The 18334-nt window shown below is 50.2% G+C and overlaps 1 protein-coding gene across 1 annotated transcript in view; it reads left to right on the forward strand.

The window, feature by feature from the left end:
• LOC133114079 (BAH and coiled-coil domain-containing protein 1) overlaps positions 1-18334 on the forward strand; it is a 93195-nt gene that overhangs the window by 41604 nt on the left and 33257 nt on the right. Inside the window, exons 3-8 of the mRNA XM_061223275.1 lie at positions 2848-3024; positions 11237-11362; positions 11654-13837; positions 15469-15583; positions 16205-16413; positions 17289-17432. Of these exons, the coding sequence (XP_061079259.1) occupies positions 2848-3024; positions 11237-11362; positions 11654-13837; positions 15469-15583; positions 16205-16413; positions 17289-17432 (2955 nt within the window). The remainder of the gene's footprint in view (positions 1-2847; positions 3025-11236; positions 11363-11653; positions 13838-15468; positions 15584-16204; positions 16414-17288; positions 17433-18334) is intronic.

Consider the following 18334-nt stretch of genomic DNA (forward strand, 5'->3'; position numbering starts at 1 on the left):
GTGTTTGCGTGCGCTGTATGTGCACAGAGAGACGAGGAATGTGACGGAAGAACATGGAGCGGTGAGACAGAACAAGGTGGATAGATGGTGAAGAAGGCAGAGAAGGGGGGGAGTTTGGAAATGGAAAAAAAAATGGGGAGCTGAGACAGAGGTACGGTAATGCATGAACTAGAGAGAGACAGGGGAATTGGTGGTGGCGGTGGGGTGGGGGGGGGGATATGTTTGCTCAGCTGTGTAGTAAAGCTCTCCCCAGCCAGGGCTGTGTGTCTGAGGGGAGGGGGCGCGGCCCCAGACTGCCCCGGAGGCGGGTACAGTCTGTGCGCTGCTCTGGAGCAGGATGGGAAACCCGTTGGGGCAGATTGTGCGCGACAGTCAGACTCGATCAGTCTACGCCAGAGCTGCTCTGACCCGCACTGGCATTCAGGCTTATCCAGGCCCTGCTGTTACTCACAGAGCAGGTGACTCACACTGAGAAGGAGAAGTGGGTCTGGGGATCGTAAGACATTCGGCCGCACAATTACTTGGTCAACCGTGTTTGTGGGATTGGAGCAAGTTCCGAATGGGATATTCCCAGTACCGCGTATACCTTTTCCTGAGAACTGTTCATAATGGGGAAGCTAATTTTTTCATGGTGGGGACACTCTGTTGTTCATTGTGGGGACACTGTTGTTCATTGTGGGGACACTCTGTTGTTCATTGTGGGGACATTCTGTTGTTCATTGTGGGGACATTCTGTTGTTCATTGTGGGGACACTCGGTTGTTCATTGTGGGGACACTCGGTTGTTCATTGTGGGGACACTTGGTTTTTCATTGTGGGGACACTCATCCACAGTTCAGTTAGGTTCATTTCAGTTCAGGTCTAAGGTGCTTTATCGGGAACACGTACTGAAGCAATACTGTCAAAGCAGTAAAATCCAAAATAAAAGAGAGTATGTATAGTGGGAGCAATAATGATTTGATCCCTTGCTGATTTTGTAGGTTTGCCCACTTAACAATGAATGGAACTGTGTAGAATTTTAATCATAGGTACATTTTAACATTGAGAGACAGAATATCATAAAATAATCCACAAAAACAACATCATATACATTTTATAAATTTAATATCATATTTTCACATGAAATAAGTATTTGATCCAGAGAACAATATGACTTAATACTTGGTGGAGAAACCTTTATTGGCAAGCACAGAGGTCAGACGTTTGTAGTTTTTCACCAGGTTTGCACAGATCTTGGGAGGGATTTTGGTCCACTCCTCTTTGCAGATCCTCTCCAAATCCTTAAGGTTCCAAGGCTGTCGCTTGGCAACTCGAAGCTTCAGCTCCCTCTACAGATTTTCGATGGGATTTAGGTCTGAAGACTGGCTAGGCCACTCCAGGACCTTAATATACTTCTTTTTGAGCCACTCCTTTGTTGCCTTGGCTGTGTGTTTTGGGTCATTGTCATGTTGGAAGACCCATCCACAACCCATTTTCAGTGCTCTCACTGAGGGAAGGAGGTTGTCGCCCAAAATTTCCTGGTATAAGGCCCCATTCATCCTCCCCTCGATATGGTGAAGTCGTCCTGTCCTCTTAGCTGAGAAACACCCCCAAAGCATACGGCGAGTCGAGTTGATGCCAAATAGCTCTATCTCATCTGACCACATCACCTTCTCCCAAGCCTCCTCTGGATCATCCAGGTGTTCTTTGGCAAACTTCAGACAGGCCTGTACATGTGCCTTCTTCAGCAGAGGAACCTTGCGCGCGCAGCAGGATTTTAATCCTTCACGGTGTAGTATGTTACTGATGGTTCTCTTCGTGACTGTGGTCCCAACTGCCTTCAGGTCATTAACAAGATCCTCCTGTGTAGTACTGGGCTGATCCCTGACTTTTCTCATGATCATTGATATCCCACGAGGCAAGATCTTGCGTGGAGCCCCAGACCGAGGGAGATTGGCGGTCACTTTGTGTTTCTTCCATTTTCTAATAATTGCTCCAACAGTTGTTAACTTCTCACCAAGCTGCTTGCTTACTTTCTTGTAGCCCATCCCAGCCTTGTGCAGGTCTACAATTTTGTCCCTGATAACGATGTAACGAGATGACAGGTGTTTTGGGTTAATGAGTTGAAATTAGAAGTGCTTCTTAATGGAAAACTAACTGGTCTGTGGGAGCCAGAATTATTGCTGATTGGTAGGGTATCAAATACTTATTTCATGCAAAAATACGAAAAAATGTTTATAAAGATTTATATGATGTTGTTATTGTGGATTATTTTGTGATATTCTGTCTCTCAATGTTAAAATGTACCTATGATAAAAATTCTACACCGTTCCACCGTTTGTAAGTGGGCAAACCTACAACATCAGCAAGGGATCAAATAATTATTGCTCCCACTGTAACAGCTTATCTATGCTATATTATGTCATGAGTGTCCATCTATGCATACCTGTGAAAAAGATAGTATGCTGAAGTGTACCTGAAGTATACCATTTTATACTTCAGGGGAGGGATTAACATTGTGGTTTGAGGGTGTTTGTTGCTGCAATTCCTCTCTTGACCGTTAGAAGTCCGAAATGACCTATTGTACCTTTAAATGATTTAGTTGTTTTTCACCTGGATAACCGTAGCTATAATAATGACTGTGTTAATAATGTCCCTGTCTCTGTTTGTCTCTCAGGCAGTGGACTGATGCTATAATACTGACTGTGTTAATAATGTCCCTGTCTCTGTGTGTCTCTCAGGCTGTGGACTGATGCTGTAATACTGACTGTGTTAATAATGTCCCTCTCTCTGTGTGTCTCTCAGGCCGTGGACTGATGCTATAATACTGACTGTGTTAATAATGTCCCTCTCTCTGTGTGTCTCTCAGGCAGTGGACTGATGGGGAATTCTTCTCCCTCCTTCACGTTCCTGGCCAGCAGTTTGGGGTCGCCTCCCTCTCACCCGGCTCACCCCTCCAGACCCCCCTCCTCGCCCTCCTCACCCTCCTTTCACAGTCGGCCGCACTCCAGCGCTTCCCAGATCTGGTTCCCGCACTCGCACGAAGGTGAGGGGACTCGCATGGGCGGGAACTCAGTGCGTGTGTGTGTGTGTGTTTGTGCATGCGGTACTTGTGTTATCTTAATAATTTATTTAGTTTTACAATCTGTGAGAAAACTCACATGTATATGTTTTTTTACCTTGGCAACACAGTTTGGTTAATTCTGCATTTACGTATTACTTAGATAGCTAAGGAGGAGTGTCAGTTGAATGCAGGTCTCTGTCTGTGCTGTGGATGGTATGATGATGTATGTGCTGTGATCAGTGTTGCTGTGTCGACACTGAATGAGTATCACAGTGTCTGTGCTGGTTTAGCACACTGGTGTTTGTGCTGATTTAATACACTGGTGTCTGTGCTGGTTTAGTACATTGGTGTCTATGCTAGTTTAATACACTGGTGTCTATGCTAGTTTAATACACTGGTGTCTGTGCTGGTTTAGTTCACTGGTGTCTGTGTTGGTTTAGTTCACTGGTGTCTGTGCTGCTTTAGTTCACAGGTGTTTGTGCTAGTTTAGTTCACTGGTGTTTGCTATTTAGTACACCAGTGTTTGTGCTAGTTTAGTTCACTGGTGTTTGCTATTTAGTACACCAGTGTTTGTGCTGGTTTAGTATATTGGTGTCTGTGCTGTTTAGTACACTAATGTCTCTGCTGGTTTAGTATATCGGTGTCTGTGCTGGTTTAGTATATATGCGTCTGTGCTGGTTTAGTACACCGGTGTCTGTGCTGGTTTAGTACACCGGTGTTTGTGCTGGGTTAGTACACTGGTGTCTGTGCTGGTTTAGTACACTGGTGTCTGTGCTGGTTTAGTACACTGGTGTCTGTGCTGGTTTAGTATATATGCGTCTGTGCTGGTTTCGTATATCGGTGTCTGTGCTGGTTTAGTATATCAGTGTCTGTGCTGGTTTAGTACACCGGTGTCTGTGCTGGTTTAGTACACCGGTGTTTGTGCTGGGTCAGTACACTGGTGTCTGTGCTGGGTTAGTATATATGCGTCTGTGCTGGTTTCGTATATCGGTGTCTGTGCTGGTTTAGTATATCAGTGTCTGTGCTGGTTTAGTACACCGGTGTCTGTGCTGGTTTAGTACACTGGTGTCTGTGCTGGTTTAGTACACTGGTGTCTGTGCTGGGTTAGTACTCTGGTGTCTGTGCTGGTTTAGTATATCAGTGTCTGTGCTGGTTTAGTACACCGGTGTCTGTGCTGGTTTAGTACACTGGTGTCTGTGCTGGGTTAGTACACTGGTGTCTGTGCTAGTTTAATATATTGGTGTCTGTGCTGGTTTAGTACACCGGTGTTTGTGCTGGTTTAGTACTCTGGTGTCTGTGCTGGTTTAGTATATCAGTGTCTGTGCTGGTTTAGTACACCGGTGTCTGTGCTGGTTTAGTACACTGGTGTCTGTGCTGGTTTAGTATATTGGTGTCTGTGCTGGTTTAGTATATATGCGTCTGTGCTGGTTTTGTATATCGGTGTCTGTACTGGTTTAGTATATCAGTGTCTGTGCTGGTTTAGTATATCGGTGTCTGTGTTGGTTTAGTATATTGGTGTCTGTGCTGGTTTAGTATATATGCGTCTGTGCTGGTTTCATATATCGGTGTCTGTGCTGGTTTAGTACACCGGTGTCTGTGCTGGTTTAGTACACTGGTGTCTGTGCTGGTTTAGTACACTGGTGTCTGTGCTGGGTTAGTACACTGGTGTCTGTGCTGGTTTAGTACACTGGTGTCTGTGCTAGTTTAGTATATTGGTGTCTGTGCTGGTTTAGTACACCGGTGTTTGTGCTGGTTTAGTACTCTGGTGGCTGTGCTGGTTTAGTACACTGGTGTCTGTGCTGGGTTAGTACACTGGTGTCTGTGCTAGTTTAGTATATTGGTGTCTGTGCTGGTTTAGTACACCGGTGTTTGTGCTGGTTTAGTACTCTGGTGTCTGTGCTGGTTTAGTATATCAGTGGCTGTGCTGGTTTAGTACACTGGTGTCTGTGCTGGGTTAGTACACTGGTGTCTGTGCTAGTTTAGTATATTGGTGTCTGTGCTGGTTTAGTACACCGGTGTTTGTGCTGTTGCATGGGGCATTGCCCATAGCTCTGTGGCACACTGTGGGTTAACCTGCCTGTGTCTCCAAGCCTGGCAGCTGCATGGAGGGCAGGGAACAGCAGACTGTAAGTGATGTTGGCAGCATGCACAGCGGGCCCTTACTGCTGGCACCCAGGTCTACTGTAACTCAACTACTGAACCAATGTAGAGGGAGCGAGAGAGAGACTACTGAACCAATTTAGAGAGAGAGAGAGAGAGAGAGAGACTACTAATCCAATTTATAGAGAGCGAGAGAGGGGAGAGAGAGAGTGGAGGGGAGAGAGAAATTGAGTGAAAGAGAGAGAGGGAGAGAAGGGTGCAGTAGAGAGAGAAGTGGCAATCCCTTCTATAATCATCTTGGTTTCATCGCGATACATTCGCGCAAACTTAGCTTTTCTGCTCAACGTGCTGTTAGTATCACCTTATTGTCTACATACAAATGTAATAATATTAATAACAATAATGATGATAATAGCAATTCCAATAAAAGTAATGCTGGTGATAATGGGCGAGATTATTACCCAGCTGGTGATGGAAGTCATTATCTCCATTGCGGTTTAATTGCTTATAGCCTGCTAAGAGCATGATTGAATCCGGCCTGTTCGTCAGCATCATTCCACACTTCTCTCTCCAAGATAATTGCATATTGTTTGTTATTTTCTGTTTTGCATAAAAAGCAAGTCATCAAAATCAACATCAGCCATGCAATTATGATGCTGACTCCTCTCTCACTGTGTGTGTGTGTATGTATTTTATATGCTTTTCTGAGCGTGTTTGTGTTTATGTCTACACATGGTACACACACATGCATAAAGTGCACAAATGCGTGCGCACACACACACACTCACACACACACACACACACACACACACACACACACACACACACTCAGGCGCACACACATTCTGGCCAGCACAAATAGCAACGGCAGTCATTGAGGAACGTGACAGCATCTGAAAACATGTTCCTGGACAGTATTATCTTTTCCCAGACTTTACCCCAAGCCCACAGCGCCCATCCACCCACCTACCTCACACACCCAGATCAGTTTTGTTTGAACAACAAAATGACAGAATTAAAAAAGAAAAAAAAGATAATGGAAGGAAAAAAAAACAACAGACTGGCCTGTTGCCAGCTGGAGTCCATCCAGAGTCATCATGCCAGTGATGTCAGCCAGCAGGGACAGCACTAACCCTCCTCTTCACCTCCTCGCCTGCCCTCCCCCCTCCCCCCTCTGTCCCTCTTTCTCACTCTCTCCCTCTTTCTCCATTTCTCTCTGACTCTCTTTCTCCATCTCTCACTCTCTCCCTCTTTCTCTCTCTCTCCCTCCCTCCCTCCCTTTCCATCTCTCTGTCCCATGCTCCATTGCTCTCCCTGCTCATTAACATTTCTTATCAATTAGCGGAGCTGGCTAGATACCATACCTCCCCCTTCCCCCCCCCCTCTCTCTCCCTCTCTGTTTCTCAGCCTTCCCCTCCCTTTCAGTGTCTGAATCGTTATGTTGCTTTTTCTCAATTAGTGCTTCTGACAGGCAGGTTTGTCTCCCTGTTTTTTTTCTGCTCCCCCATCCCTCCCACCTCTCTCTCTCTCCCTCCCTCCCTCTCCTCTCTTCCCTCCCCTCCCCTTCTCTCTCTCTCTCTCTCTCTCTCTCCCTCTCTCTCTCCCCACTGTTTCTGTGACAGGTCTCATGGTTTTCCTCGACAGTATGGACTACATTCGTGAACTAGATATTTCTGTGAGCAGTGGGGATTTTCTCACTCTTTTCAGGCCTGTACTTGAACCACCCCCCCCCACCCCCCTCCTCCACCCACGATCCAACTGCCTGAGTAAAAAAAATTACATATTGGACTAAACCCCCCACCTACTGGTAAAAGTGCGCTTTGCGTGAGGTCGTTAGTCTGCGCGGCTCTGTCAGTCGGAAAACGCTGTGCGGCGAGTCCGGCCTCAGACGCTCATCAGACCGAGCTTGCTGCCAAGGCGGTTTGCCTGCGCTTTCTGCGTTGGGGGGTAAACCATTTTCCCCGTTTAAAAATAAGGACCTGAAAGAGTTTGCTGCCTGAGCCCTGCTCGCACTGCTCTGAGTGGAAAAAGACTTTCCTGTTTATTTTCCCCCCCCCTCACGTGTCTAGCGATGGCATTTCTCCAGCGACGAGGAGTGCTGGGCACGTGGCATGAGCGCTGTCTTTATCCTGGCAGGAACATCAGAACACGCTCCGAGGAAAGGCTGATCTTGTGGTTTATCTGCTTTCCGTTCCCTTCTTTTTTTTTTTTTTGTTGTTCAAACTTCCTACCACTTTCTATAATCTTATTCTGCTGATGCGTTCGCGGTCTGCTATCGCAGCTCGGTGTTTTTTATCCCGCCGCTTTCTGCCCGGCATCCAGACTTCACTGCTCCCCTTGCCATTGGCTCATTATCTTTGTAACGTTTTCGTTTTCTGTTTGCAATCGCCGTTCTTTCTTCTGACTGGGACGATAGTTTGCTGCAAGACGGCAGGCCACTTTGATAAATGTAATCAGGCTGATTGATTTGGCGAATCCTGACATGCCATGGAGGCAGGAATGATATTTAAAAGGGCAGCTGTGCTCTGAATCGTTGTGATTGACCTTTTGAAGTTGAGTGGCTGAAGCAAGGAGAGAGGATGTAAGGTCACTGAGTGTTAGATCTCCTGTGTTCATGTTCACGCGCAGATTATGAGCTCTGTTTCAGTGACTGAATGAATCGGCTGTTTACTAAACAAGTGTGGAACTTATTGAGTGCCCAGGGGGTGGTGTTATAGAGATTAACGAGTAACCATGAGATTGAGCGTTTGGTTGAACAAGGCATGGAGTTATACATCCTGCTTAAAGCAACCGTGTAAAATCCAGCTATGCCAGCTTGACCAGGTTGAACATTTAGCACGTCAAGCTGGTTATAAGCTGGTCTAGCTGAGTATGAGCTGGTGAACCATGTCAAGCTGGGAGTGGGTCTGAACTGGTAAACCAGCTACCAGCTGTTTCCTAGCTTGAGTTTTTTCAGCAGGGAAGAATTTGAGTGGTCAAGTCAACTTGCCATTTTTGCAAGGAGATGAAAGAAAAGAGAGCAGAAAGAAATATTTGTGGTCCAGTAGTCCAAGACCTGCTTACCTGACCTTTGACCATACCATATAAATCCTCAACTGCTAAATGAATGAAGCTTAACTGGTCCTAGGTCTGTCCATGGAAACAATCTGTGCTGACAAGACCTTTTGAGTGATTTTGCCTGGTTATAAGAATCATGACTCATTATATAACACAGCTACAGATTGCTATTATTGTTGTAGCTCTTATTGCAGCACTTCAGCTCGTCCAAAAATGGTTTTCACCATTTGCTCAATAGTCCCAGTTAAATTACTGTTGCGCCTCCATAGGGATATGCTGACAGCCGTGAGCGAACGGGCAATGATACCCGGCGATAGCCACACTCGGCCCCCACGGAGGTTTTGGGAAACGGTGAAAGAAAGTGGAGTTACCGGGAACAACAAGCCTGTTGTGTGAAAGAGGATTACTCAGCCAATGGCTGCTGTCCTTAGAAATGAGTCCATGGTGCCGAAATCCCCCCCGCGCCACAAGAACAACAACAAAAAAAAAGCCTTTTCCAAAACAACAGGCTTTCGGAGATGAATTGGCAGAACGCGGCGCACTGAGTAATTGTGATGTGTGAAAATGTTGGGCAGTGTCAGATGAGCTGACCTGCCCCCTCTGCATTGCCAATCCTGAACCCCCCTCCCCCCCTCCATACACACACACACTTTTTTTTTTTTATCCCTGAGAAGAAAGCTTGAACTCCAAAGTTTTTTTGGGGGGTTGTTTATGTTTGCCATTAATTAAAGTCAGACGGACCCTGTAGCCCATCCGGGGAATATGGCTGTCCTGTTCCCGGATCAGCACACTCACCACATCCATTGTTTCTTTATGAGGTGAGACATTTGACACTTGTGGAGCCGCAGTCAAACCCCCCCCAATCTGAGTAAAGTGCGTTTGCACTTTTTTGCGGTCACAGAGTGTTCCTGGATCCAACACAAACACTTCTGTCTTTCATTTCCCGGTGTGCTGCCTTTTTTTCCTTTTCTTTTTCTTCTACTTTCGTTTTTTCCTTAGAATCAAGTTCCTGGCCACACAAGCTAGTGTCAGCCAGACTGCTAAAAGAAGCTGTGTGAACCTGCTTGCTTGTGATGTCATCAACGTGATGTCACACGCATCTAGCTCAGCCACCTTTCTTTCTCACTTTACCTTCTCCCTTCTCCTCTCTTTTTCTTTCCCCACACACATTCTGTTTTGCTCTGCGCCTCTCCCTTCTCAAAGGCCCCAAAAACGACACTTTTCAGCTCTGACCTCCGTCATGGGGTTTACTGATTATGCACTGTAGTTCTATTTCCAAGTAAGTGCACTAAATGGCTATAATGATAGATGTATCAGAGCAATTAATCGACAAATGTTTTAGTTGAACAAAAAAAAATGAATGACATTAATCTGGTTTGTTTTTATGCAAATTACATGCAAAATCTGTTCCCTAGAGAGAAATAGTAGCAACAAAGAATCTTTAAATGAGGACTATTTAAAATAATCATCCACCCTCACGATGCTGCCGTCGGCAGCCCATTTGAGCAGTGGCACAGTGAAGCGCTGTCCACAGGGGAATTTGCAAGACGACTTGCATGTTAACTGGTTTAAAGGTGGATGCAAAAGGCACCGTGCCAGACAAAAACAGTGGAACGTTTGCATTTTAAATAATTTAATTTCTTATAGGGGCAGTGTGACAAGTTTGAGCTGACAGCTACAAGCGAAGCATTTGCTTGCCAAAGGTCGTTCTGGGCAACTAAGTCTGTGTAATTTCATATTGAGTGCCATTGTTTTGGAATCCGAGCGTTTAGCGGGAACAAACAGCACATTAAGCAACATTGTAAAAACAACAACATCCGATTAACATACCAATTCGACAAACAGGGGAAATAATCAACAGATCTTTTGGATCAACTGATTGCCCTTGTAAAACATGTACAATGGACCCATCTTTGTGCTTCCTGTTTCTGCCCTCGGCCCCATTTCCTGCTGAGCTGTGCTTCATAGAGGCGATTATGGTGCAGGGCCACCCTGGTTAGGGTATTTCTGGAATCTGGGAAGCAGAGGGAAGGTTTGGGGGGGGCGGGGGGTGACTTGACAGATTCCTGCTTCGTACAACAATATTCCCAGTTCTCAGATGGGTGAGGGTTCTCAGATATACGTGTGATCTTTCCCTTTGGACCACGTCACGGTCACTGCTTCCTTCGCTGCACGACACGAACGGAATGGGTTTTCCGGAAAGGGTACAGACAAACGGACAGAAGCGACAGCCTTTACAAAGAGATCGCTGTTTGAGTGACAGTGTGGTGGGGGGAGGCGGGGGTAGACGGATGTGAGCCGTGTTTGACTTTCTGAGTTGCTGGTGTCCGCTGTCAGAGAGGTTGGGCCTGCTGGTTGGCAGTTGTAGGCCAATTTAGAAATGCTCTTCAAAGATATAACACGATTCTTCAGCAGTTTTCTTACACACAGAAATGCGTACACAAACGCATGCTATTTCATCTATCTCATGGACACATGCATACTGTGTCTCGTACACACTCATAGTGTCTTGTGTAGTAGACACGCACACACATGCACTGTCTCACACATGCGCGCGCACACACACATGCGATAAAGGCTTGTTTAGTCTTGGGATCATTGTCCGTATGGAGCGCCATCCCATTCCCAGTGCGGGAGTTCAATGCTCCTGAATGCTGATTGGATGCTGTTTACCTCCCTCTGACCTCTGACCTGTGACCCGTTGGGGAGTGCAGGCTGCCCTCTGAAAGACTGCAGCTGTAGGAACAGAAGGGCCATTCTGCTGTTCACTGGAGCCGGAGGCGTCTGGGAAGCAAACCTCATTCACTCCCCTCCCTTCCTTCCCTTCATTAGATAGCCACCTGTTGGTTGGGTTAAACATCTTTAGTTCCTGTTTAAAACCAGCCGACGGCTCTGGTTGGTCCCGTTTATTGCCACCATTTCATGGCAAGTAGTAGCTATGGTTCGAGAAGACTGTAACGCGTCCGGGGACATTTTGCTTGTCTGCTTTGGTTTTCCCTCATCAGACCCCCTCCCTTTTTCTCTCTCTGCATCTCAGCAGCCCCCGGGTATCCCCGCTTCTCCGGGAGTCTGGCCCCCACCTTCCTTCCCATGAGCCACCTGGATCACCATGGCAACAGCGGCGTCCTCTACAGGCAGCCCCATTTCTATGACACCCAGAAAGGTGAGTTAAGTTGAATCAGCGGCAGCTCCCGGGAATAAAATAAAACATCGGTTAAGACGGGAACGATCAAATTCAACGAGTACATGATTCGAAAAGGGAACGGTCGGGCTTGACTCGCTGATTATAAATTGGAATGACGCTGATCTTGCCGGCAGTTTAAATCACATGATTTAGTCCCCCTGTTGTGATTCTTATTGATTACTTTGTTTTTCGTAGCGTGAACCACTGGTCCAAGGCCGAGAAGATTGAAAGCCTTTGATTTATCTCTGTTTTCTTAAATCTTCCTTTCAGAGAACTTCTATCTCCGAAGCCTCCCATCCCAGCCCCCCCTGCTCTCGTCCAATCACAGCCTCCCGCCCCTCCCTCGGACGGCGACGGGGCACCCCTTGGGGTCCTGCAGCCGCGAGCGGGACTCAGGGGGAGGAGGGGTGCTGAACAAGGGCCCAAAGGAGGGGGAGGTGGAGCGGGGGCCGGTCCCGGGCCCCAAGGAGAAGGAGAGAGGCGGGGGCAAACAGGAGGCCGCAAAGGAGAGGCCGCACCACGGGCTACACGCCCCGCTCCACCCCCAGCACCACCACCCCCACTACGCCCAGCACGCCGCCCAGCTGGAGGAGGACGGCCGGGGCATGGCCTACAAGGAGCACCCCCTGGCCCGCACCAAGCCCCTGAGCGCCTGCCTGCTCAACGGAAAAGTACCGGGCGAGTCGGGAGGCGGGCCCAAGGGCTCGCTGTCCAGCTGCGGGGGGGCTGGGGGCGGGGCCGGGGGCGGGGCCAGCAGCGGCGGCAGGCACATGGGGGCGGGGCCGAACGGGCGCTGCGGCAAAGAGGGCGTGAGCGGGGAGATGAGGATCAGCGAGCACCCGTCCGACTGTCTGGAGAGGGGCCAGGTGCTGCACCATTCGGTGCCCTACTCGGTGCCCCCGCCCCTGCCCGTGGGGCCCGCGTCCGGAGGGGGCAACGCCGGGGGCTTCCACTGCCTGCAGCTGCACCCCAGCCACAGCCATCACGCCCCCCAACCGCACCCCCATCACCCCCATCACCCGCACCACCCTCACCACCACCCTCACCACCACCACCACCCCGACTTCTACTGCCCGCCCCCACAGCCGCCCGCCCCGCTCGCCAACCCCTCCCCGCCCGTCGGGGGCCGCGACCCCAAGGTGACGGGGCCCACCTTCGTGCCGTCCGTGGGCCACCTGGGGGACAAGGCCGGCGGGCCCTTCCAGCTGGGCCACCCGGACTGTCGCGGGGCCGGAGGAGCGGGCGGCGGGGCCGCCAAGGACCGGGGGATGGAGAAGAGCGGGAGCGCGGGAGGGGTGGCCCTGCCCCACCCCTCGGGCAGCTGGCAGAGGAAGCAGCAGCAACAGCAGCAACAGCAGCACGCCTACGGGAAAGCGGACAAGGCCCCTGACTGGCTGCAGCCGCACCACCAGCACCTGCAGCAGCAGCAGCAGCAGCAGCAGCAGCAGCAGCACCAGCAGCACCCCGGCCCCAGGTCCCGGAGCGCCGACTGCATCAGCAACGCCGCCGACGTGGACGTGTACCGGCCCTCGCTGCCGCAGGGCGCCAAGGGCGGGCACTCGGCGGGCGGGGTGGGCGCCCTGCCCTATCAGGACTGCTCTCTGTCGGGACCGCCCCCCGGCACGCCGCCCCGCGACGGCAAGGCTCCGCCCCAGCAGGGCGGGGTCGGAGGGGGCGTCTGCGCCATGCAGAGGGACGGCGGGCAGAAGGTGGCCCGCATCCGGCACCAGCAGCACACCGGCGGGAGGGCCGGGCCGGAGGGCGCCGACCTGCCGCAGGCCGGGGGCGGGCAGGACCACGGCAAGCGCAAGATGGACGCCTCCTCCCTCGGGTACGCCGGCCGCGGCCACCAGCAGCCCCACGGGCAGCAGCAGCAGCTGGCCTCCCTGCCGCCCTGGGCGGTGCGGGCCCACCACATCCACCCGGAGGAAGAGCAGCAGCGCAAGGCCTGCCTGGAGTCTTTCGGTGGGGGCGCGGTCCGGCCCCAGAGCCAGCAGCAGCAGCAGCAGCAGCAGCAGCAGCAGCAGCCAGGGATGGGCCCGTCTCCCAGCCCCCAGGACCTGCATGGGCCCCAGGGCGAGAGCAACGCCATGAAGAGCCTCCTGAAGTACAGCAGCCAGCAGCAGCCCCTGCTGCTGTCCCAGAAGAGCCCCTTCGGAGGCCTCGGGAGCCTCAAGTCGGGATCCGCCGGGAACGCCGGCGGGAACAGCTGCGTCCTGCAAGGCGGCAAGCAGGCCCTGCCCCCGCGGAAGGGCCCGGCCAATGAGAGCGACCGGCCGGACTGCGGTGGGAGGGGCCGGGAGGCGGGGGAGGTGCACCCGGGGGAGGGGGAGGTGCGGCAGCCGCCCGTCGGCATCGCCGTGGCCGTCGCTAGGCAGCGGGAGCCGCCCTGTCGCCCCCTGGATGGGCACGCCGGCCAGAGCCGACAAGGCCGGGTGTTACCCGCACTGAAAGGTGAGAGACCGAGAGAGAGAGTGTGTGAGAGACTGAGAGAGAGGGTGTGAGAGACCGAGAGAGAGAGGGTGTGAGAGACTGAGAGAGAGGGTGTGAGGGAGACGGAGAGAAAGAGGGTGTGTGAGAGGCTGCGAGAGAGTGTATGTGCGAGACAGAGAGAAAGAGGGTGTGTGAGAGACAGAGAGAGAGAGTGTGTGAGAGATAGAGAGAAAGAGGGTGTGTGAGAGACAGTGAAAGAGGGTGTGTGAGAGACAGAGTGAAAGAGGGTGTGTGAGAGACAGAGAGAAAGAGGGTGTGTGAGAGACAGAGTGAAAGAGGGTGTGTAAGAGACAGAGAGAGAGAGTTTGTGACAGAGACATACAGACAGTGTGTGAGAGAGACAGAGAGCGAGAGAGTGTGAGAGAGACAATGACATAGAGTGTATGAGAGCTTTTCTGTTGTATGTGCATGCTTTGTCAATGCGAGTATATGTTCCTCATTCCAATAAAGCTATGAAATTGAGCGAGAGAGAAAGAGATATTTTCTCTGTTTTACATGCATGCTTTGTCAGTTTGAGTGTATGTTCATTATGCCAATAGAGCTGAATAGAATGGGTGAGAGCGAGAGGGAAATGCAGAGGGATTGGGCTCTATGCTCTTCTGTGCAGCTGCGGTTTGGTACGGAGCGTGGTGTTTGTTTGTTCGACCTGTCAGATCTTTCAGCCTTTGGAAGACCCCGGCTGATGGAAAATAAACAGCCGGCTCAAAGTACAAACCGTTTTATTTACACAAACAGCCAGATGCCGATGCTTCCAAACAGAATGACATGAGGTCCGGCGCTTCAGCCAACCTTGTCAGAGACGGAGGAGCCAAAATGGCTGACAGGGTTAAATAGGGGGAAGGGTCGCTCGATAGAAGAGGAGGAGGTGGAGGGGATGGGCCTTTGGGTCAAGGAGCGGTAGCCTCACTTACCAGTCGTGTGCCTGGACTTCCTGTCTCAGCATTGCGGGGCACATCCCTGCGCGTTACTGAGATGAGTATGCACACCAGGCTCCTCGCTGCAGAGAGGAGATTGGCATGTTAACCGTTTGATCTTATCAAATGAGAAACTGCCTACCGCGCAGCGACCGAGCCAGTGAATCATGGGCTGTTTTTGATGTGATGTGCACACGTTGTCTCGGTCTGCATCACAGAGTTGTGAGATCTGCTGAATGGAGAAGAAGGAGAAAAGAAGAGAGGGCCACGTGTTAATGGGGTGGGGGGTGGGGGGGGCTCTCTGGGAAGAGAGTGGAGAGAGAGTTCTCACTGCTGACTGAATCTGTGGCTCATCTGTGCAGCGTGATTGGTCTGGGCTGTGTCTGTTTGATCTGTGCTGGTCTGTGTTTGGTCATGATTGGTCAGTACCGGGTCTGTGCTGAGTTTGTGATTGGTCATGATTGGTCAGTACCGGGTCTGTGCTGAGTTTGTGATTGGTCATGATTGGTCAGTACCGGGTCTGTGCTGAGTTTGTGATTGGTCATGATTGGTCAGTACCGGGTCTGTGCTGAGTTTGTGATTGGTCATGATTGGCCAGTACCGGGTCTGTGCTGAGTTTGTGATTGGTCATGATTGGTCAGTACCGGGTCTGTGCTGAGTTTGTGATTGGTCGCTCAGGTGTGTCACGTCCCGTGTTTCCGTTGGACCCGGATGGAGACGAGGAGAGGAAGAGGCTGTGTGGGGAACAGCTGGGCCTGTCCTGCCTGGACCGAGAACGAGAGCTGCTCATCAGGTGAGGGTTCGGCCTCACCCCTTACAGCTCACAGGCCTTACAGCCTTACACCTCACCTGTGCTGTAGTCTTTACACCTCACCTGTGCTGTAGTCTTTACCCCTCACCTGTGCTGTAGTCTTTACACCTCACCTGTGCTGTAGTCTTTACCCCTCAGCTGTGCTGTAGTCTTTACACCTCACCTGTGCTGTAGTCTTTACCCCTCACCTGTGCTGTAGTCTTTACCCCCTCACCTGTGCTGTAGTCTTTACACCTCACCTGTGCTGTAGTCTGTCTTTACCCCTCACCTGTGCTGTAGTTTTTACCCCTCACCTGTGCTGTAGTCTTTACACCTCACCTGTGCTGTAGTCTTTACACCTCACCTGTGCTGTAGTCTTTACTCCTCATCTGTTCTGTACTCTTTACCTCTCACCTGTCCTGCTTTACCTTTAACCCTCACCTGTCCTACTTTACCTTTAACCCCATATTATTATTATTATTATTATTATTATTATTATTATTATTATTATTATTATTATTATTTACTCTCATCTCTCCTTGTACTTTTTAACTTCTCTTAACTGCCTTGTTTCTCCCTGACCTGTGTTTAGTCTCACCTGTCTTTCTTTTTTTATTCATTCAGGGACAACAAGGAGAGGGTTGAGTTTGCCAGGATCCATCCCTCTAGCAGTTGCCACGGTGACCTGACCTCTCACCTCATGGTACCCAGCGGGGCTTCCTTGCAGTCCAGCCAATTGGGTACGGACCCTGCCGCACACGCCCATCCTGCCCATCACCATTGGATGCCACGGACAGGAAGTCCTTCCCTGTGGATGACAGGCCACTCCTACGGTGAGTGGGGTCAAGAGGACATGCCGAGACATGAAGAGGAATCTGAGTTCACTCCTTATTAAATATGTAATTATCTATGTGCCAGAAACAGCCAAAAGCAGGATTAATAGCATTAATATGGAATGAGATATGATTTTTATATCACTGCGATCTATATCAGTATATTGCCCAAACAATAAAACAAAATTTCATTATGGGAATCTTATATCCACATGGGTCATCATCATTTACATAGAATTTAATTTCAGTTAACAAGTCAAAGATGCTCTTCTGCATGCCACTGTTGTAATGTGTGGCTATTTGCACTACTGTCACCATCCTGTCAGCAATATGAAATGTGAGATGATTTAATCGTCAATTTCCATGTGACAAGCAAATTTGGATTCAGAATTTTATACACAGACTGCTGTGGTGTCCGCTTTTGGGTTCCAAAAAAAATATAAAAATTGGATTTTAAATCTGATTATTGATATTGTTATGTTCAATGATTCCACAGCAGTGTATTTATTGTTAATACTGAGTAAATTGCGTGAAGGTTAAGTGATATTGCCTTTGAGCATAGGGCTGTACGCTTGTGATTGAGGACTACCCTGGGAGAAATCATTTTTCAGCTGAAATGCATAGCCTTTACATAACTTAGGCTTTTGGTGATTGTACGCTTCATTCGTGATTAACTGCAATCTTTCCAATCTCTTAACATTCCCATCCTGTTATCTTAAGGGCGATTTATTTATTATGGTATTTATTTATGAATATCTGCAGATTTACCTCTCCAGATTTAGGAGCCGTGGCGTGGCACAGCGTAAATATGGCGTGCCACGGAGGAATGTCTCGCGTCTCATGTCTGCTTTTCCGTGTCTCGGTGGCGTCTCCAGGGATCAGCCACACGGCCCTGCACCAGAACCTTCCGCCGGGCTTCTCCGCCGCCATGGCCAGCCCCCTGCAGCCTGTGCTGCCGCTCCCCCAGGACCCGTCCGCTCAGCTGGTGGTGCTGCCCGCCGAACCGCCCGCCCACCTCGGTACCGACCCCCGACCCCTGACCCCTGCTCCATCTGCCACTCTGTGTGCGAGATAACGGGCGCGGTGCTCTGCATCCTGCGCCCGCGTCTCCCTCCATCCTGCTCTCATCTCCGTCCTGTTCATTTCTCCCTCAACCGTTGCATACCCTCCTCATCCTCTTCCTCCTCCCCCTCCCCTGTTCTGTTTCCTATCCTCCTGTAAGCTGGTCTGATAGCATACTTTTTCATACCGCTAAATTGTACCTACTGCTTGGTTTGCCTAAAAGCTAAACAGTATCTAGCATCGTAAAAAGCCTGATCTTGAAAACCCCTCCACCCTCCTCCTCTTCCTCCTCCTCCCCTGTCCTGTTTCCTGTCCTCCTGGAGGCTGTGGATCTGATACCCTCCTCCTCCTCCTCCCTCCTCCTCCTCCCCTGTCCTGTTTCCTGTCCTCTTGCTGTTGTAGCCCTTGTGCTCGGCCTCTTGTCATTTCCGTAGATTTATCGTTCTCAAATCTCCCCCAGCACTATTTCTGTGGCCTGTTTTGTTTTTCTTCTGTCCCATTTCTCTTCTCTAATTTTAGCGGTGTAATACCGGACCGGTAGTCAGTCTTGGTCTTATCTCAGCTCGGTGCGGCCTTGGCTCCGCAGCTGTTCTAATCACTTCTCCGGGAGCCTAAAGCAGAATTAAACTAACCCATTACAGTGATACTCTGGCAATTTTGTACAGTTTTGAGCAGACGTGCAGCTGGTGTGTGTGTGCGTGTGTGTGTGTTTATGTGTGTGAGCATGTGTGTGAGTGTGTGTGTGTGCGTGTCTGTGTGTGTGTGGGCTCGTGTGTGTGCATGTGTCTGTGTTTGTGTGTGTGTGTGTCTGTGTTTGTGTGCATGTGTGTGTGTGTTTGTGTGTGTGCGTGTGTGCGTG

This window comes from Conger conger, chromosome 16, assembly GCF_963514075.1.
Source record: "Conger conger chromosome 16, fConCon1.1, whole genome shotgun sequence".
NCBI lineage: Eukaryota > Metazoa > Chordata > Actinopteri > Anguilliformes > Congridae > Conger > Conger conger.